At 52.4% G+C, this 20,552-nt stretch overlaps 1 protein-coding gene across 1 annotated transcript in view; it reads left to right on the top strand.

Moving 5' to 3' along the window:
* The window catches only part of itga1 (integrin, alpha 1), a 370,921-nt gene that overhangs the window by 80,998 nt on the left and 269,371 nt on the right, over nt 1-20,552 (top strand). The window contains exons 4-5 of the mRNA XM_072497065.1: nt 7,376-7,464; nt 14,675-14,789. Coding sequence (XP_072353166.1) covers nt 7,376-7,464; nt 14,675-14,789 — 204 coding nt within the window. The remainder of the gene's footprint in view (nt 1-7,375; nt 7,465-14,674; nt 14,790-20,552) is intronic.

Genomic DNA, 20,552 nt, shown 5'->3' with positions numbered 1-20,552 from the left:
GGAGTCCTTCCAGGCGCTGAGTGGGGACCTGTCTGGGATCTCACAGACCTCGGTGTACAGTTGCTTCCGCGCAGTCACCGAGGTGCTATATACCCAGACGGCTCAATATATCCACTGTATCCATTTGGACCGAGCCCACCAAATGCCTGGGAAGGGGGGTTCGCCACCATCGCCGGGGTGCCCCGGGTCAAGGGGCAATCGACGGGATGCATGTCGCCCTACGGGCACCTGTGGATAAAATGCCGCTCTACACATACCGAGTGGTATGACTCAATGAATAGTCAGCTGGTCTGTGACGATCAGCTGCGCATCATTCACCTCTGTGCCCGATACCTGGGCAGTGTGCACGATTCCTTCATCCTGGCACACTCGCCGATAACTGTCATGTTCGATATGCACCCTGGCTGAGGGGTTAGCTCCTGGGTGACAGAGGCTATCCGCTTTGGTCCTGGCTGATGACACCTATCCGGAGGCCACAAACCGACGCGGAGACCCGCTACAACAAAGCCCATGCAGTGACCAGGAGTGTTATCGAGCGGTGCTTCGGCCTCCTGAAGATGTGGTTCAGGTGCCTGGACCGCTCTGGAGGGGCCCTCCAGTATGATGCTGACAGGATCGCCCGCATTGTGGCGGTCTGCTGCGTTTTCCGCAACATTGCACAACAGAGGGGCGACGTGCTGGAGGAGGACGATGAAGGCCAGGCTTCGACCGACAAAGAGGCTGCAGGGGAGGGAGAGGATGGAAAGGAAATGGGGCCCAGGCGGGCATGGGAGGCCGCACAACCTGTGTACCAGGGCCAATGCGCATGTGACGCTCTGGATCGCCTCCATGTTCACCCGACTAGGCGAGGGGGTAGAGAGAGGGGACTGGTCAGGGGCACGGACATCACATCCCAACTCCACACAACCTCAATTCCCTCATTGACCACACGCCCACCTGCAACCCCTCCGTGATACATACCTGCAGCACTCCGGGGTGGGGGCCCGGGGTTGGCAGTAACACCGAGTCTGGTCCATGGGATGGAGGATGATGGCAACCCACTCTGCGATGAGCTTCGTTGCTCCGCATCGCATGACAACGTCTGACTCATGCCCACGGTAGCATTTCCCACCGTCCACCTGGGTGATCCCTGCATGCGAGCTGGCCATTCCATAGCACGGGCCCGTTGAATCCCTGGTGTGTTGGTGGTGGTGGTGGAGCTGGTCGGTGGGGAGAGAGGGAGGGCATGGAGCATAGGCCACCCACAAGGCCAAGTCCCCCCCCCCCCCCCCCACCCCCCCACCGTCCCCCTCCCCCCCACCCCCCCTCCGCTCCCCGGCCAGCCCAGACCAGCCCACCCCTCACACCGATCAGTCAGAACACTGGCACAGGGTTCAGATTGTAACAGTTGTAGCAGGTGTTTATTGTGAACGATTATATCCAGGTTTGTGCTCTAGCCCCTATCACTAAACTGTGCCCTACACCCATGCCAACTCAACTGGTGTTTAACTTTCCGGTGTTACGGGCCCTAACACTATGTCTAAGTGATTGCCCAGATGGTACAGCAGGAGTGGAGGCGGCCTGCTGTGACTCCTGCCCTATGACAAGGGTCCCTGTTGGCTGCCGTCTTCTGGGACAACTGGGCCTGGATGGGCCCGGGCACTGCTCGGGTGACCCAAGTGGCGTGGTGCCACCCTGTTCTGCCTGTTGCCCATTAGATGCACCAGGGACGGGACAGTGACGGCGGGGTGGGGGGCGGGGCGGGGGGGGTGGGGGGGGTGGGGGGGGGGGTGAAGAGTCCGAGGTGCTGCAGTGTTCCGGCACCTCCACTGTGGGCGTCACCTCCTCCCTTGGTGTGCCCGATTGCCCCCCCCCCCAGGCTACTCCATGGGATGGGTGCGAGCAGAGCTGCCCCCTGAGGCTCATCTGACACCTGGCACTGCAAGTCCTGGAGGCCCACTCTGGTCTCGGCTAGGGTCTGCATGCTCGTGGCCATGGAGCGCAGGGAATGGACCATCTTCAGCACGGATTGCACCACATCGCGCTGCGACTGGGCCATCACCTTCTGGTGACTCTGGGTTTGTGTCACATCAACCATGACTGGGCCATCTCCCTCTGTGACTCGGTCACCTCCCGCTGTGTCTGCGCCATGCCAGCCAGCACCTAGGCAATGCTGCCGACGTTCTCAGCTATGCCCCGCTGGCTGTGTGACTGTGCCATGCTGAGGAGCCCCGCTAATGTCCAAGCGGCCTTGGCACATGGCTGTCTGTGAGGCGGTAGTCCTGTCCTCCTCGGCTGCCCCAGACTGCCCCAGGCCTTGGACATGCTGATCCATGGCCGCAACCGTCTCCCCCAATGCATCCACCACACACGCCACCTGTGGTGTCGGCCTGGGTGGCATGCATGACCGACACCACCCCCTGCTCCTGCACGTGGTTGGACTCCTCCACCTGTGCCTGCAGATGCTGGATGCTCACCAACAACCCCTCATGTAGTCCCTGGCTCTGCGACTGCATCGCCACTGTGGCTGGGACTGGATGTTCCAGAAGCCCAGGACCCGTCTGGACGGCAGCTGGTTCCTGGCCTCCGACTATCCACCCCCTCGGGTGTTCCTACCTCCACCTGCTGTACCGGATCAATTGTGGTACTCCCCAGATTGAGTCCCAGGAGCTTCTTCACTAAAGTGCCCGACCGAGGTGAGTGTCTCTGGGATGGTGGAGGGTGTAGGAGACAGCTGTGACATGAAATCGGTGTCACCCTCTGACCCGAGCCCCGGGGTGTCCTGAGTCTCGGGCGGAGGGCTGGTGTCCAGGCTGTTGGCGTCATCACTGCTTGGCTCACTGCGGGGCTCCGACTGTGGCACTGGCTGGGGGCGGGTGACACTAAATGGACCTGCCCCATCTCCGTCACGTCCTGCAAGACAAAATGCATGATTAGACCGTGGGTTTGCGTGGGGGGGGGTGGGGTGGATTTGGTGGCGGAGAGTGTGGTAAACCACTGTTGGACCTACATTAGAGGATGTACGGTAGAATCTGCACTACAGGTTCGCCTGTGGCCCCTGCCTGCTGGCTCCGCCCAGCAGGCGGGGTATAAATATGCGTGTCCTCCTGCTCGCAGCCATTTCGCCAGCTGCTGTGGGTCGCCACACATCTGATAGCAATAAAGCCTCAGTTTGGATTCAACTTTTGTCTTTAGTCAAATTGATCGAACCTCAGAGTGTGACAGTGGTGTGGTGTGGGGGTGAGGGTGGAGTGGGGGTGAGGATGGGGTGTTGACACACACGTCATGGGGAACCGCAAGTCAGCGGGGTCTTACTCCCTGGCCTGTGGCCGCACTCCACCTCGGCGACATCCCGTTCCTCTGGGCCTCCAGCCACATCCAGGGCCCTCTGCTCGGCCACGGTGAGGACCGCAGCTCTGGTGGTCCCTCGCCTCTCTTCTCACCAACTCTGCCACCTGTGCCCAGGCACGACGGATGGCGGCGACTGGCAGCCTCCTTTCCCGGCCGGGGTACAGGGTCATCAGCCGCTCCTCCACCACGTCCAGGAGTGTCTCCAGTTCGGTGTCCGTGAACCTTGGTGCCGCTCTCCTTACAGCCATCTTGTTGGCTGGGGTGGTGTGTGTGGGGGGAGAATCATTTACGTGCGGCTGCAGCTTGTCAGCCTCCGGAGTACAAATCACCGGATCTGGCGAATCCGTCACCATTTTTCATTGGAATGGATTGTGTTCCACGTGGTGCCGGTGCTCGCCCATTGATATTAGTGGAATCGGTGCAGGTGTGGAACCGATTTTTCTGTCGTACAAGTCCACGTATTCTCCTTTGGCGTCAGCACTTAGTCTCAGAAAGAGAGAATCCAGCCCGATCTCCGACGCCGAAACCGGGTTCAACCGGAGAATCTAAATTGGCGCCGGGTTTTGGGGGCGGTGCCGTTTTTGCGATGTGCCGCCCCTTCCAAAACAGCATACTCTCGGAGTATGCCGCTCGCCGTCGGGGCGGCCTCAGGACGTTACCTGAGGCCATCCCCCCCCCCCACCCCCCCCGATGCTCACCCCTGATGGGCCGAGTTCCCGACGGCGTCGGTCGCATGTGGTATTTTCTTTCAGGAACTCGGCGTGGCGGCTGCGGACTGAGTGAATCCCTGGGGTGCCGGTGGTGGCGGTGAAGCCGGTCAGCATGGAGGGGGGGGGGGGGCAGGGAGCATAGGCCACCCACAGGGCCAAGTCTCTCCCCACCCCCCCCTCCCCCCACGGGCCAGTCCAGATCAGCCCACCCCTCACACCAATCAAAAGCGCCACAGTTGGGGGGGGGGGGGCGATCCGCGGGCAGGGGAGCTTTGGTGGGGGCTGGGGGCTGGGGGAACTGGTGGGGATTGGTCTGGGGGTGGCAAGCCCAGCCAAAGGGAGTCACTATTTTTCTGGTCTATCGATCGTAAAACGCCACCATTCCCACTCCGCCGTCAGCACTCAGTCCCAAAATCGGTGAATCCGGTATACTGTTCTTCCTGCCGACTCTGAAGAGAAACCTTTGAATCCTTTGGCTAGTATAATCACTGAGTGAGAAGAAAGCATTGAGAATAAATTGACGTCTAAAACAAAATATTCCTCTTGTCCAAACAAGGAGAGCCATACCAGAATGTACGATCACAGTGAAGAATGGAAAGTCAAACATGCAGAAAAATGTTGTTCCCTGGGAAGTATATTAACATCAGACATAAAGTGTGACCAAGAAATAAGATGACTGATTGGAATGGCCAAACATGCATTTTTAAAAATTGAAAAATATTCCGATCAACTCAAAATTAGTCATGAAAACAAAGCTGAGAATACTGGAATTTTGTCAGGTGGAATCAAATGTTGGATAATTAGTGAAGCACGGTAGAGAAAATGAAGCTGCAAAGTTGTGGGGCGGAATTCTTCGGTCCGCCAGCAGCATTTTGAAGCGCGGCACGTTCCCGCCGGCAGCGGGATCCTCCGTTCCCGCAGCCGGCCAATGGGGTTCCCATTGTGGCCACCCCAGGCCATCGGGAAACCCACGGGCGTGAGTGTGCTGCCGGCAGAGCGGAGGATCCAGCCGACGGAGAATTCCGCTGTTTTAAGCGAATAATAAAGATATCCTGGACAAGTCACACAACCAGTGAAGAGGTGCTAGCAGAATCCTAAAGTCTGTTGACCAAGATCAGGAAGGGACAGTTGCAATTTCCTCTACACATAAGAAATCATGATTGAGAAAAAACGTCAATCCAGAGAGATCAAGGTAGATAATGAAAGGCCTTTTTAAGAGCCTCAGAAATTGGATGAATATACCACCAATGAAGGTGATCCACACCTCCAGACCAAAATTATTATGGAGGTCCATGGCCGCCAATGCTCTGTCGGGCATGATACTTGAAGAGAGAGAGCTTCAGTCTCTGCTGACAAGGACCAGAATGTTCCGGCTCCCCTGCGGTGGCGGATGAGGCGGGCATTGAAGCGATCATTCCCTTCAGCTAAACCAGAAGATCCTGCCGGTAGGAGGGGCCAAGAAACTCTGGCCTAGTTATTTCTTCCGCATGGAAAGGAACAAAATACCTTGGTGGTGAACAGCTCCAGTTGTCAGTCAACCTCCAGGTACACACTGTGGTTGCTGGAACTAGTTAATCCATTTCTTCTTGGGCTGCGGCCTCACTGAGATGTTGGACACGATTTAACCAAATTGCAACATAGTCCCTTGTCGAGCGCATTTGGCCGGGTGTTTCCTGGCACCCACAGACTATGCTACCGAACGGGACCTCCGGGCCTCAGCGGGGAACAGCCTGCCGAGGCCGCATTTGGTCCTGTTTCCTGCACTGAGGATCATCGCTCGCCAGAAAACTTTCTGTGCAGAAGTAGATCGGGCACCATTTTTAAATGGCGTCCTGATCTCTTGTCTCCCCACCAACACGACCCCCAGACCCTCCAAATCTCCAACCTTTCCCTTGGGGAGAGGGGAGTGTACCACTCCTCACACGGCTGTACACCCTGGGCCCGATCCGTAGCAGGGGCACAATGCCAGCCTGGCACCATGGCAGTGCCCCTTCCAGTGCCACCTGGGCACCTTGGCAGTGCCAGTCTGGCACACGGGGCAGTGCCAAGGTGCCCAGGTGGCATCAGCAGTGCTAGGCTGCCAGCCTTAAGGAGGCCAATCACCTGGGGGCTTCCGATCCCGTGGGAAAATCCCTGATCCCCGTTTATGGGACCAGTACTGAACAGTGCTCGTCTAATGTCTCCGGGGGGGAAGGGGTTAGATCCCAATGCCTTGGGTAGATCAGGTGAGCTGCATATTGGAGTGAGACTCGCTGCCTGCTCTAATATGCAGATTTTCCAAATACTGATCGCGATGTCTCGCGAAATGCCGTTAAATCTCGCAAGGCGTGGCGAGCCGGGTAAATCCCGGAAGATGCCTCTCCCGGCATATAACAGTACTGAAACCTTTGCTTACGTTCTGAAATACTCTGAGTTAGGAATCCTAGATTTTGCTTTATTTGATGGGGTGTAAGAAATCTTTTAGTTTCAAAAATGGATCAAAACGTCAAGTGCCAAAAGTGGATTGGATAAAAATGTCAAGCTCCAGATAAGGATTGGAATAATTCAAGGATAACATAACATTCAAGGACCCAAATGCACTCACCTTTAAATTAGTTAGTCAGCTGCTTCCTTGCCCCTTGCCTGAAGTTTCTACATATACCACTTAATCATTCATTAAGCTCACCTTATTTTGTGTTTTTTTTAAATTAATTCATGGGAAGTGGGCATCGCTGACCAGGCTAGCAATTCTTGCCCTTCCCAGTTGCCTTCAGAAGTTAGTAGTGAGCCGACTTCTTGAACTGCTGCAGTCCATGTGCTGTAGGTATATCCATAGTGCTATTGGGGAGTGAGTTCTGGAATTTTTTATTCCACAATGATGGAGGAACGGTGATACAATTCCAAGTCCGATGGAGTGGACTTGGATGGAAACTTGCTTGTGTTCTCATGTGCCACTTGAACAAAAGGTTGCATGTTTGGATAGGGCTGTTGAAAAAGCCCTCAAGATCTGCCATTCCAATCAGGGGGCCAGCAGCTCAGCAACCTTAGTTTGCAATAGGAGACCGAGATTGTCTCCGTTTCTTACTGAATTGTTGCCTCCTTTTTGAGAGTAATGTGGTCTGTAGACTCAGGAAGTCGGATATTTCCTAGTTGTTCTTTGGTGTAGTGCTTTCTAGTCCCTTCTGGTGTAGTGTTTTCTGTTGGGTCTCTCATGTCCTCGAGAGCCAGAAAGTACGAAAGAAGGCTATAGTATATAACCAGGCTACAAAACCTCTGATGTAGCTCAATAAGATTGTAAAAGACACTTATGTACAGACATTTCATACTCATAGTGTCTATTGTTACTTTCTTTACAGAGTTTTTAACAGTTCCTAATATCACTGAAGTAAAAGAAAATATGACCCTCGGAATGTCATTGGCATCAAATCCTAAAGCAGGCTTTCTGGTAAGAAACACAAGTTTGTGTGTTAAATTTATACAAAATTAACAAATCAGAATTATTTTTTGATTTTATCAATGCATCAGTAATTAAAGGCAGGTCAAATTTCAGTTTTCTTTTCTTTCTGTCAAATACAAAAGGTGAACTTAGTACCCATCATAACATGATGTCAACAAAATGGGTGACATCCCGCACAGTTACCCTGGACATTTATTGTTGACTTCCCATTGTTTAATATAAAAGGCTACAATTTGAACAAAATTGTTTGTTTTGAGCTGTTACGTACTTTGCTGAGGAAACAAGCGATAAAGGTTCTTTTGCATTTTGACGTAAATATTGTGAACTTCTACCCCTAACCCTCCAATTGTCTCCTACTTATTCCCCATTTACGACCGGGATATCACAATAATATGCTTTTATCCAACCCTATTTAATCTGAATTTTCACTTCATCTGTTTGCGTGAGTATTTTGGCTGTCGTTCCAGATCCAAGCCGATCATTTCTATATCCACCTTTTCTCCCTCTGTTTTTTTATTGCCTCTTTTCTCTCTCCCCATTCTGTTTTGTTTAAATATTTGTTTATGGAATGTGGGTATCGCTGGATGAACCAGCATTTATTGGCCATCCCTTATTGCCCTTGATGGGGCAGTTAAGAGTCAACCACATTTAGGCTGGTCCACATCAGGATGGAAAATTTCCGGGGCAGCACAGTGGCGCAGTGGTTTGCACTGCTGCATCACGGCGTCGAGGTCCCAGGTTTGATCCATGCCCTGGGTCACTGTCCGTGTGGAGTTTTCACATTCTCCCCGTTTTTGCGTGGGCTTTGCCCCCATAGCCCAAAAATGTGCAGGCTTGGTGGATTGGCCACGCTAAATTGTCCCTTAATTGGAAGAAATTAATTGGATACTCTAAATTTATTTTAAAAAAGGATGGCAGATTTCCTTCTCTAAAGGACATTAGTGAACCAGGTGGGTTTTTACGGCAAATCGGCAATGGTTTCATGGCCATCATTATACTTTTAATTCCAGATTTTTATTGAATTCGAATTTCACCATCTTTTTTTCACCAGAACCTGGGTCTCCAGAGCCTTGCCCTGGGTCTCTGGATTACTCGTCCAGTGACAAAACCATGATGCCATCACCTCCCTCTGTTGTCCAACATCCTTTAAATGCTCACCCCTCGAGTACTCTCTTCTCCCAAATCTCGACTCCAACCCTTAAGTACATCTTGATCTTTCTACTCCCCTGTTGCCATGCCAGCTTGACTCCCTCTTAGATAAGCCCACGGATTATCTCTGAACCTGTGTTGACATCCTCTGAAGGGCACATCCTCGCACACATTCCTACTTCCTTATAAACAGCAGCCCCCTCTTTGGAATGTTGGAACTCTCTGCCTAAGAAGCTGGGGAGGCGGGTGTCACTGAATATTTTTAAGGTGGAGGTACATTGATTCTCTTGACTAACCAAAAATCTAAGATTATTGAGCGTAGATGGGGAATGGGGATCTCAATACAAGCAGATCATCCGCTGAATGGCAGAACAGGCTGAAGGGGCCAAATGGCCTACTTCTGGCTCCTATTTCGGAAGTTCATGGGTGGGATTCTCCGATACTGAGACTAAGTGTTGATACTGGGGCAGGAATCGTGGACTTCCACGACAGTAAAACTGGCGCTGTACTTGGACCGATTCAGTGACCATTGAGAGGCTAGCACTGGCACCATGTGGAACACAACCGATTCCAATGAAAAAAAGTGTCTGATTCGCCAGGTCCGTGATTGACACTTGGGAGGCTGACTCCCCACACACACACCATGCGAGCCAACAAGATGGCACTGATTGCGTTGGTGCACACCCATCTCATTGATGGATTGGCTGGGACCAGAAGGCACCTCAGGGGTGGTCTGAGGGGAACACCCATACGGCGTGTGGCACTAAGTTCACAATGGGCAGTCAGTGGCATGCACAGCTGCATGGCTCCCTTGCTGGCTGTGGCAATGGTGTTCCGTGCCCGTCCATCCCAACCCCACAGTCAACATCCTGGTCACTGCCTGCTATTTCCCCCAACTCAAGCAGAAGCCCCCGGCCAGTATCACAACTATCAGCACACTGTGGGGATGTTGGACACTTTCCGTAAACCCTCTCTCTCCCTCAGCAGCCACGGCGCCTGTTTCACGATTTTTAAAAGCACAAGTGAACCTTGCCGTCAGGAATCCGCCCCAATGAAGGTGGTGAATTGCGGAGGCCCCCGAGAATACTGGGTCAGGCCCACTAATGATATGCAAACAGCGTTTACTGTACGTGCGGAGTGGAACGCACTGACGCCACTGTCGAGGCACTGGAGAATTGCAATTTGGCGTCAACCCGGCGTCCGCCATGATTTCGGCATCAAAACCGATTCTCCGCCCAATCGCGTTTCCCAATTCTACCGTTGGCCGACGGAGAATCCCGCCCCATATGTGTCTTACTCTCTCAACAACAGTGCTTCCCCGGGGTATAATCTTGCCAATCTCCTCCTCATCCATTTGTCCCTCTTCATTCTAAAACTGTGGACTCTTGCCAACCCCGCTCACTTCTACTTCCTTCAGTCCAAGTGATGCAGACTTGAAATGATAAGGCAGACAGCAGATTTAACCATACAAAGCACTATCAGATCCCAGTCTTTTCTGCAAACACTGCTAATTATTTCAGTGTCATCCCAGCTTCCTTTCACTCCTGCAAATTAAATTCTAAAATGTTTTTCCCCTTTCAACTTGGGTAGGTGGTGGAAAAGTGGTATTGTCACTGAACTGGTAAACCAGAGTCATGCTCTGGAGACCTGGGTTTAAATCCCGCACTGCAGATGGTGAAATTTGAATTCAATATAAATCTGGAATTAAAAGTCTAATGGTGACCATGAAACCATTATCGATTGTTGTAAAAACCCATCTGGTTCACTAATGTCCTTTAGGGAAGGAAATCTGCCATCCTTACCTGGTCTGGCCTACATGTGACTCCAGACCCACAGCAATGTGGTTGACTCTGAACTGCCCCCTCAAGAGCAATTAGGGATGGGAAATAAATGCTGGCCTAGCCAGCAATGCCCATGTCCCAGGAACAAATTTAAAAAAACTCCACTCTCGCCTCCAACCTTCATGAACATCTCCTTTTAGAATATTTTTATTCAAACAAGAAATATACTCAACAACATATGAACAATCAGTAATTAATAAAATAAACACAATACAATCCTCCTAATTTGAGATTTTTTTCTCTTATTTCCATTAAAACATTCCTTTCTTTTCCTCCACCCTCTTATTCCATCTATTCTACCCCCCTAACTTTACCCACTGACAACAAATAGATCTGGAAATAGACCATAAGACACAGGAGCAGAATTAGGCCATTCGGCCCATCGAGTCTACTCCACCATTCAATCATGGCTGATATTTTCCTCATCCCCATTCTCCTGCCTTCTCCCCATAACCCCTGATCCCCTTATTAATCAAGAACCTACCTATCTCTGTCTTAAAGACAATCAGTGACTTCACAGCCTTCTGCAGAAATGAGTTCCACAGATTCACCACCCTCTGGCTGAAGAGATTCCTCCTCATCTCTGTTTTAAAGGATCGTTCCTCAAGTCTGAGGCTGTGCCTCAGGTTCTAGTTTCTCCACCTGGTGGAAACATCCTCTCCACCTCCACGCTCACTCTATCTAGGCCTCTCTGTATAAGTCCGGAAACACGGGCTTGTTAGGTGAATTGGACACTCTGAATTCTCCTTCAGTGTACCAGAACAGGCGCCGCAATGCAGCGATTAGGTGTTTTTCACAGTGACTTCATTGCATTGATAATGTAAGCCTACTTGTGACACTAATAAAGATTATTATTATTATTCTGTTAGTTTCAATGAGATCCCCCTCCCCCCCCCTCATCCTTCTAAACTCCATTGAGTACAGACCCAGAATCCTTAACCGCTCCTCAAATGGCAAGTATTTAATTCCGGAAATCATCCTTGTGAACCTCTCTGGACCCTCTCCAAAGCCAGCATATCCTTCCTTAGATACGGGGCCCAAAAGTGCTCACAATATTCCAAATGGGTTCTGACCAGAGCCTTATACAGTCTCAATACTACATCCCTGCTCTTGTATTCTAGCCCTCTCAACATGATTCATTTTGGTGGGACAAATTTGAATGTGGATTACAGAGTTAACGGCAGGGTTCTGAAGAATGTGGAGGAGCAGAGAGATCTCGGAGTTCATGTCCATAGATCTCTGAAAGTTGCCACCCAAGTGGATAGAGCCGTGAAGAAAATCTATCGTGTGTCAGCATTTATTAACAGGGGGATTGAGTTTAAGAGCCGTGAGGTTATGCTGCAACTGTACAAGACCTTGGTTAGACCACATTTGGAGTATTGTGTGCAGTTCTGGTCACCTCATTATAGGAAGGATGTGGAAGCATTGGAAAGGGTGCAAAGGAGATTTACCAGGATGCTGCCTGGATTGGAGGGTAGATCTTATGAGGAAAGGTTGAGGGAGCTATGGGCTTTTCTCATTGGAGCGAAGGAGGATGAGAGGTGACTTACTTGAGGTGTAGAAGATGATGAGAGGGATAGATAGAGTGGACATTCAGCGACTTTTTCCTTGGGTGGATGTAGCTGATAGAAGGGGGCAGAACTATAAGGTTCATGGTGGAAGATATAGGAGGTATGTCAGAGAGAAGTTCTTTACTCAGAGAGTGGTTGGGGTGTGGAACGCACTCCCAGTTATGGAAGTGGAGTCGGATACTTTAAGAACTTTCATTCGGTTATTGGATAGGCATATGGAGTGCATTGGAATGATTGGGAGTAGGTTGATTTGATCTTAGTTTCAGACTAGTTTCGCACAACATTGTGGGCCGAAGGGCCTGTACTGGGATATACGGTTCTATGTTCTATGAATGCTAACATTGCATTTGTCTTCCTAACTGCCGATGAACCTGTAGAGAATTCTGAACTAGGAACTACTGATTTCCAAAGCTTTTTCCCCATTTAGAAAATAATCTAATTCCCAAATTCTTTTCTTTTCCCAAAATGCATAACCTGCCACTTCTTTGCCCTCTCTCCTCGCCAGTCGAGGTCCTTTTGCAGCCTCCCTGCTCCCTGCTTCCTCAACCCAACTATCCCCCTACAGATCCTGCAAACTTAGCAACAATGCCCTCCGTTCCTTCTCCCATATCATTAATGTATATCATGAATAGCTGTGGTCCCAACCCTGCCAACATTACTAATCACCAGCTGCCACCCTGAAATGGACCCTTTTATCCCCATTCTCTGCCTTCTGCCAGTCAGCCAATCCTCAATCCATACCAGTACTTTGCCCCTAACACCATGGGCCTTTATCTTATTTAGCAGCCTCCTGTATGGCAACTTGTCAAAGGCTTTCTGGAAAACCAAATCGATCACGTCCACTGGTTCTCCTTTGTCTAACTTCTTTGCCCCCGATTTTGGTGTCAGAAGGGATTCACTGCCCAATTGCCGATTCCGAAATCGGCATCGGGGAACGGTGAATCCTGCCCATGGGGCTGAATTCTCCGCCGTCGGTTTTCTCCGTTTTGCCGTCAGCCTGGGGGGTTCCCGACGGAGTGGGGCTGCCGCACAATGTGAAACCTCATTGACCAGCCGGTACGGCGGGACAGAGTAACCCATCCATAGTCTCTGAAATGTTTCAATTCCTCCTATCAGGTTTCTGCCTTGCTGCAGTACCAAAACAGCTCATACCAAAGTCATAACTGGTATCTGGTGTGACGGTGACAAAGGTAAACCATCCTTCTCCACCCTTATAGACCTGTCGATAGCTTTTGTCACAGCTGACCACTCCATCCTCCTTCAACACCTCTCTCATCTCAACAATGTCCAGCTAGGTGAGAGTTCTGTTCCTAACTGTCTAATAGCAGCTGGAGGCTCACAGGCCATCCCCCCTCGCACAACCAGATGGCACGCCCTTTGTGTGTTCCACCCCATCCTCCTCATCCTGGCCTCCAAAACATATCCTCTCCCATCCTTTCATAGGGTGTCCACAGTCCTTCCATATCTAAAAATCCAGACTCTCTTCACTCCGGCACCCATGCTGTCTTCTTCATGGGAGCAACCACGACTGATTTCTGGCATTGCCAGGACTACAAGAGTTGCCAGTGACAGAACTGGCAGCTTTTGAGGGTGGGCTTGCTCTCAATGAGGAGCAGCACTCCCATTCTCCCACTCTTGGGTGGGCGGGGGTGGGGGGTGGGAGGTGTGGTGCGGTGTGATAACTTCAAGAATTGGCTCCACCGGTTAACTTATTAGACACCACAATTTATTACAACTATAAACAACTATTTACAGAGTGCTTAAAAAGGTCTTTCCGTCCTCAGCTCGAGGGTCCAACTGCTGGGACAAGTGCCAGCTCCGTCCCTGATTGGACTGGTGGGTCACATGGCCCCTGCCCCTGAGAACATCCCTTACAGGGGCTAGCTACTACATGGTTGATTGATCGATTGATAGATATTTATTATCACATGTTCCGAAGTTCAGTGAAAAGTATTTTTCTGCAGCCAAGGGAACGTGCACAGTACGTACATAGTAGACAAAAGAATAATCGGCAGAGTGCATTGACAGTGGTGATCAACAAATAGTGATTGGTTACAGTGCAGAACAAGGCCAAACAAGAGCAGCATAGGGCGTTGTCAATAGTGTTCTTACAGGGAACAGATCAGTTCGAGGGGAAGTCGTTGAGGAGTCTAGTTGCTGTGGGGAAGAACCTGTTCCCATGTCTGGATGTGCGGGTCTTCAGACTTCTGTATCTTCTGCCTGATGGAAGGGTCTGGAAGAAGGTAAAGCCTGGGTATGAGGGATCTCTGACAATGCTGTCTGCCTTCCTGAGGCAGCGGGAGATGTAGCAGAATAAATGGGAGGGTGGCAAGCTTGTGCTATGCGTTGGGCTGAATTCACCACACTCTGCAGTTTCTTATGATATTGGGCCGAGCAGTTGCCATACCAAGCTGTGATGCAGCTGATAGGATTCTCTCTGTAGCCCATCTGTAGACGTTTGTGAGAGTCGATGCAGACATGCCGAATTTCTTTAGCTTTGTTTGGGGACGTTTTTGCTTTATTTTCTGGGTGGGGTAGAATGGCAGTGGGAGCAGGAAATCCCAGGAGAAGGAAATGTGCATATATACTGTTTTACTGATGCTCTAAAATATGTTTATTGTTCATTCTTTCTTTCAGACATGTGGGCCACTTTATTCTTACAAATGTGGAGGTTTATATTATGTGGCTGGTGCCTGTTTGAATGTAAGCGCCACTTTCAAAGTTGTAAACACCATAGCGCCGACAGTGCAAGGTATGCCATGAAGGAACTTGATTCTGTATGCTTTCGAAAGTAATGTACAATTACAGATATTGATAAAGTGAACATATATGGCATTTTTATTCACAAGAACTTCCAATTTAGGGAAAAAGGCCTCCACATTCAGAAACAAAGCCAACCCACAGACCATTTGATTGCTTTTCATAAACATTACCCAGAAAGGTTCTTGCTCAAACAACAAGCAGTGACTTTAAAAGAATGCTTTTTGCAGAATGTTCTTGCCAGAATTGGAAATAACTACCACAAACCTATATATGTACATGTGCTTGTTCACAAATCTTGCCCTTTTTATGGTTCTTAAATTAGGAAATGCTGGTCAAACCAGTAAAATTGAAAACACGCCAAGTGTCATCAATCTGCTATCTTCAAATTGACTGATTAATACAATGCTGCACAATATGCACTCTCTGAAGAAAATTGGCTCAATGGAATAATCTGATAAAGACTCCTCATTGACACAGAAATAAACTCCCGCTCAGATCCAAATTAACAGAAAATGCTGGACTGGATTATTAACTGAGCCCAACGCTGGAATTGGGGGCCGGATTCTCCACACCCCGACGCCAAAATTGCGTTTGGCGATGGGGCGGAGAATCCAATTTCACACATGAAATCGGGACCGGCGGCGATTCCACGATTCTCCGGCCCCCGAAAAACGGCGTACTTGGGGACGCCACCACCTGAGGCCATTGCTTGAGGCCCGTCCCTCTATTCTCCATCCCCAACAGGCAAAATCCCCGACGGTATATTTCTAATCTGGTCCTGCCATTCGGAATACTCGCGAAGTGGCTGCGGACTAAGTCTGCGGCCACCACAGTCGGGGGCGGGCCGATCGGAGGGCAGGGGGGCCTCATTCGGGACTGGATTTTATTATGCGGGTGGTCCGGGCCGGACGAGCAGCCGATCGGGGGCACTATTTCTGCGGTCCAGGCCCGAGGTCTGAGTCCGCCATGGAGCACGGCGCCAGCGCAGGAAGCCGCCGCCGTGCGCATGTGCGGCCTCTGACCCGTTAGTGCAGGGGGCCATATTGGCAGCTCCGACAGCTGCCTGCTAGCCCCCTGCAAGGCAGTGAATTTGTGGCCTTTTGATGCCAGTTTTCACGATGGCGTGAGGACATAGTCCCTGAAACGGAGAATCCAGCCTGGGTTTCCCGATCAGGCGCCGGGTGCCAAAACCCTTGTCATCTTCCAATCCCCCACCAGTGGCGGTAGCGAGCTACATGCCCTGTGATGGCGGTGGCACCATGCAGAACTGCAATTTGCATATTTTAATCTGATTAACAGGCTGGAAACCTGGTGTGGGAGTCTCTGACCCCCCGCCGGGCTGGCTTCTCCGGCGCCGGGTTTTTGGCGGCGGCGGGAATCGCGTCGCGCCGGTCGGGGGCCATTGGCAGTGGTCCCCCGGCGATTCTCCGCTTCGCGATCGGCCGAGCGACCGCCCATTTTTGGCCTGTCCCGCCGCCGCAAATTACACAAGGTCTGTACCGGCGGGGCCTGGCTCTGCGGGCGGCCTGCGGAGTCCTCGGAGGGGGGGGGATCTGACCCCAGGGGGGCCGCCACGATGGCCTGGCCCACGATCGGGGCCCACCGATCTGCGGGCAGGCCTGTGCCGTGGGGGCACTCTTTCCCTCTGCGCTGGCCGCTGTAAAGCTCCGCCATGGCCGGCACGGAGAAGAATCCCACTGCGCCTGCGCAGGAATCACGCTAGCGGTTCTGGGAACACGCTGGCACTCCTGCGCATGCGCCAACTTGGGCCGGCCGGCGGAGGCCCTGCGGTGCCGGTTGGCGCGGCACCAATCACTCCAGCGCCGGCCTAGTCCCCGATCCCCCGCACCTTCCGGGCGGCAAAACGGCTGAGTGGTTCACGCCACTCTTAGGTGCCGGTACGGCCCACCCGCCGGATACCGGAGAATCCCGTCCCTCATTCTCCACCACCCCCGCCCCCCTGATGCTCCACCCCTCACACCCAGTAGTCTACTGATGTGATTATTTACAAGCAGGACCCCATGTGCCAGAGCCATTGAGTGGGAACAAAGAGTTTGAAACTCTTTGAGCTTGTTGGAAGGTGTAAGTCTTGAACTCAGGGAGTATCAGAGAATGGCTTGTTGGCAGGTGCGTGGACTCGGGCGGGATTCTCCATTACCCGGCGTAGAGGGCCGTACCGGCGCCGAGGAGTGGTGTGAACCACTCCGTCGTTGGGCCGCCCGGAAGGTGCGGTATCCTCCGCACTTTCAGGGGCTAGGCTGGTGGCGGCGGGGTTGGGGCCGTGCCAGCCGGCGCGGAAGGCTTGCGCCATGCCTATCGGCACCGAAGGGCCTCCGCAGGCTGGCACGAGTTGGCGCATGCGCGGGAGTGCCAGCGTGTGCTGGCGTCATCCCAGCGGATACGCAGGGGGGTACTTCTCTGCACCGGCCATGGCGGAGGTTGACAGCAGCCGGCGCGGAGGGAAAGAGTGCCCCCACGGCACAGGCCCGCCCGCGGATCGGTGGGTCCCGATCGCGGGCCAGGCCACCGTGGGGGCACCCCCCAGGGCCGGACCCCCCCCGAGGACTCCGCAGGCCGCTCGCAGAGCCAGGTCCCACCGGTACGGACCTGGTTTGATTAACGCCGGCGGGACCAGCCGAAAACAGGCAGCTACTTGGCCCATCGCGGGGCGGAGAATCTCTGTGGAGGGGGGGACCCCTGCCGAGAATCCGACAGCCGGCGTTGGGGCGGCGGGGGGGATTCACGCCTCCCCCCGGCGATTCTCTGGCCCGGTGGGGGGTCAGAGAATCCCGCCCAGGGTCTCCCCCTCAGGATTAAGATGCCATTGCTGCAATAATTTCATTCAAACCCAACCCACCTGCGAGCAGCAACTTGGCTCCTGGCTGTTGAGACTGCTGACTGCTCACAGAACCCTGAAAATGCTCTGTGGGTTACTGGTCATGTGGCAACTCATCCAGTCTGCCCACCTGGGCACCCTCATATTCCAGCAATATCATCAAGGTGATGGGCATGGCCAAGCCCCATCAGCGGCCCACCAGGTGTTGGCACTCCCCGGTGCACTGCTTAGAAGCGAAGCCCCACTGCAGGGCAAGCGGGGGATTAGCAGGGCTCACCCCAAACCAAGAGCACATGCACCCACCATGGCCTTTGGCACCCTCCCTGGCACATGGCTCCTCTCGAGCACCACCAGTGACATTATCAGCTAGTCCACCCCTGAGAACACAAGGTGTTTCCAAGCCCGACCTGTCCATCACCGCCTTGATCCCGTCCATTTCATCCTCAGCTAGGAAACGTGACCAGCTCCCTGTCACAATCTGTGTGTATCATCCAGGCTCCACATCAGACTGCAGCGAAGCTCCCAGCAAACGCACACATGCCTTACTCCACCCCCCCCCCCCCCTGCCCCCCCCCCCCCCCATCTGTAGGATGCTCTGACACATCAGTCTCTTCGCTGACAGCCGCATGCCTGCACAGTATGAGCGTCTCCACCATAAATTCAGTTGCCACCCTTCTGGTGGGGGAACACAAGCTCACCTGGTGAGGAGACCCACAGTCGACCCCACTGGAAGAAACCGGACACGTGCCACAGAACCTCTCGCATACACCAGTTGCGGTTGCCACCGGTACTCCAATTGGCAGGGACTGGAGGTTAGAATAGAGGCTCCCCCCATCAGAGGCCGGATGCTAGTCACTGATGGGGACTGGGATGCAATGCAGAAGGGATCGGAGGAGGGGGTGAGGAGGTTGGGGGGGAGGGGGTGGTTGTGGGCGAGGCTGAACAGTTAGGGTTTACGCACTGAGGATACTGTCATGCAAGGCAGGCTCAAACTGCTGCCCCCCCTGTCCTATGTCCTATGTGGGATGGTCATGTGTTGTGGGCGAGCACCCTGTACCCCGCAGCACACCCAGCCGCCTCACCCGGTCACAGCCCATTCTTCACACCTGTTAGACAGAGGTAAGAGACAGATCGGATTGGTGATGCAGCAGTGTTTAATTGTGACTATTTACATTATATGTGCCCTTACCCCTTACCATCTACACCCTATGCCCTTGCCAACTTAAGTGTCATCTACCTGTTGGATCCTAACAGTGACCACAAGGAAGCGATTGTGGTGTTGGGTGCTCTGGTGCACAGATGAGCCAACACAGTTGTATGTGGTACAACTCTATTTTATTATAACTCTTATAATACAGTTCGTTCTGGATACTCTGCACGTGCTGTCTCCCTGAGTGTGTTTGGCAATAGATGTGTCCTGGTTCTCCTCTGCAGCTCTTACTGACCACCAGGGGTCGTGTCTGTGCTTTTATATCTTTCTGTCATTGGTTGTGGTGTTGTGTGTTCTGATTTGTCTGTTGGTGTGTCTATCATGATGTGTGTGTTTGAATATCATGACATCCCCCCTTTTTACAAAGACAAGTGCCTACGTGGTTATAAATATAATTGTGTCGTGAGTGCATCTAAGAGTGTGCGTTTGTGTTGTGTACAGCGTGTGTTTATGACGTAACTATTTACATGGGGCGATGTCGGGTGCGTCAGACTAACAAGGTTGTACCATAACAAAACTTGGATGCGAGAGAAAAAAAAACTTGAACATTGGTCCGGTCAGACGATATCTGGAACAATAAACAACAACAGGTTATAATACAGAAGTGTTTGACTTTTTGAACGTATTAACAGCGTTATAAGTCCAGTCTAATGGGTGACCGCCTCAAGAATGGGCTGGTCCTCAAGCCGGTTCAGCTGTGGAGATTTGGGGTCACACTGGTTCACCTTGGACTGTTGGAGGTGATGCTGTTGCCGAAGTCTCTACTTTACCATTTGTTGTACTTCAAGCAGTGCTTGGTTTTTTTCATTCTTGCAAATATAACATTCAACATCTTTGTTAGTGGTGCCCTGGCTGTTGTTTGGTTCTGGTGGCGATGGAAGGGGCATGATCCGTGGCATCTCCACGAAGTCATCCTTGGGAACCAGTGGAGGATCCAGCGTGTGCGTACGGTGCAGTTGCGAGCGTGGAAGGCGGCACAAAGCCCGCTGATTGCGCCTACGCACCAATCCATCCGCCCTGCATGCCAGGAACAAGGTGGAGTCTGTTTTCTTTTTATGTTTGTGGTGGACGGCATCTTGTAGCCGATGGGTCGTTGCCATCGAAGTAGCACCATCACTAATATCATGCAAGGCGATGACTGTGCCAGATGTGGAAGTTGGCCAAGACCGTGTACGCTGGTTCCGGCCTTCTGCTGTGCCGGAAGGGCGACTCCGCAGAGAAACGTCGAAGCATGTCGCCTTGGAGAGAGAATTATTGCTCGCATCAACGTCTGGCGATGGCGCGAATTGGTGTGTCCATCTTGGACCGCCGGTGCTGGTTGCCACTGCCGACCCAGTGGGACTGCCACGCGATCCATTCCCTGTCGCCGTGGCATCTGCCGTCACCCTGAGCGTGCCATCACCGAGGCCGCGACACCGCCCGTCCGGAGCAAGGTCTGGCGTGCGCAAATCAGAGTCGGCGCTTGGCTCCTCCCCATCTGGAGTCCGGTCTGCCTTCCGCCGATGCCCCCCGTCCGGAGTCCCAACAGGTTCACTGGAGGCAGCCGAGATTCCCTGAAGCTGCACTTCTGGAGTCGGAACATGCAGGAATGCACCAACCAGTGGAGAGGCTCGAGCCATCGAGGGTGGAAGCGGTGCGCCGCCACCGCAGTCGTCAGTGGTCCCACCATGATCGTTGAGTGCCTCGGTACGCACTAGGCGAGGTCT

Source organism: Scyliorhinus torazame, chromosome 3 (assembly GCF_047496885.1).
Source record: "Scyliorhinus torazame isolate Kashiwa2021f chromosome 3, sScyTor2.1, whole genome shotgun sequence".
In the NCBI taxonomy this organism is placed as follows: domain Eukaryota; kingdom Metazoa; phylum Chordata; class Chondrichthyes; order Carcharhiniformes; family Scyliorhinidae; genus Scyliorhinus; species Scyliorhinus torazame.
The sequence above is the reverse complement of the archived record's forward strand: the minus strand, read 5'-3'. Positions and strand labels throughout refer to the sequence as shown.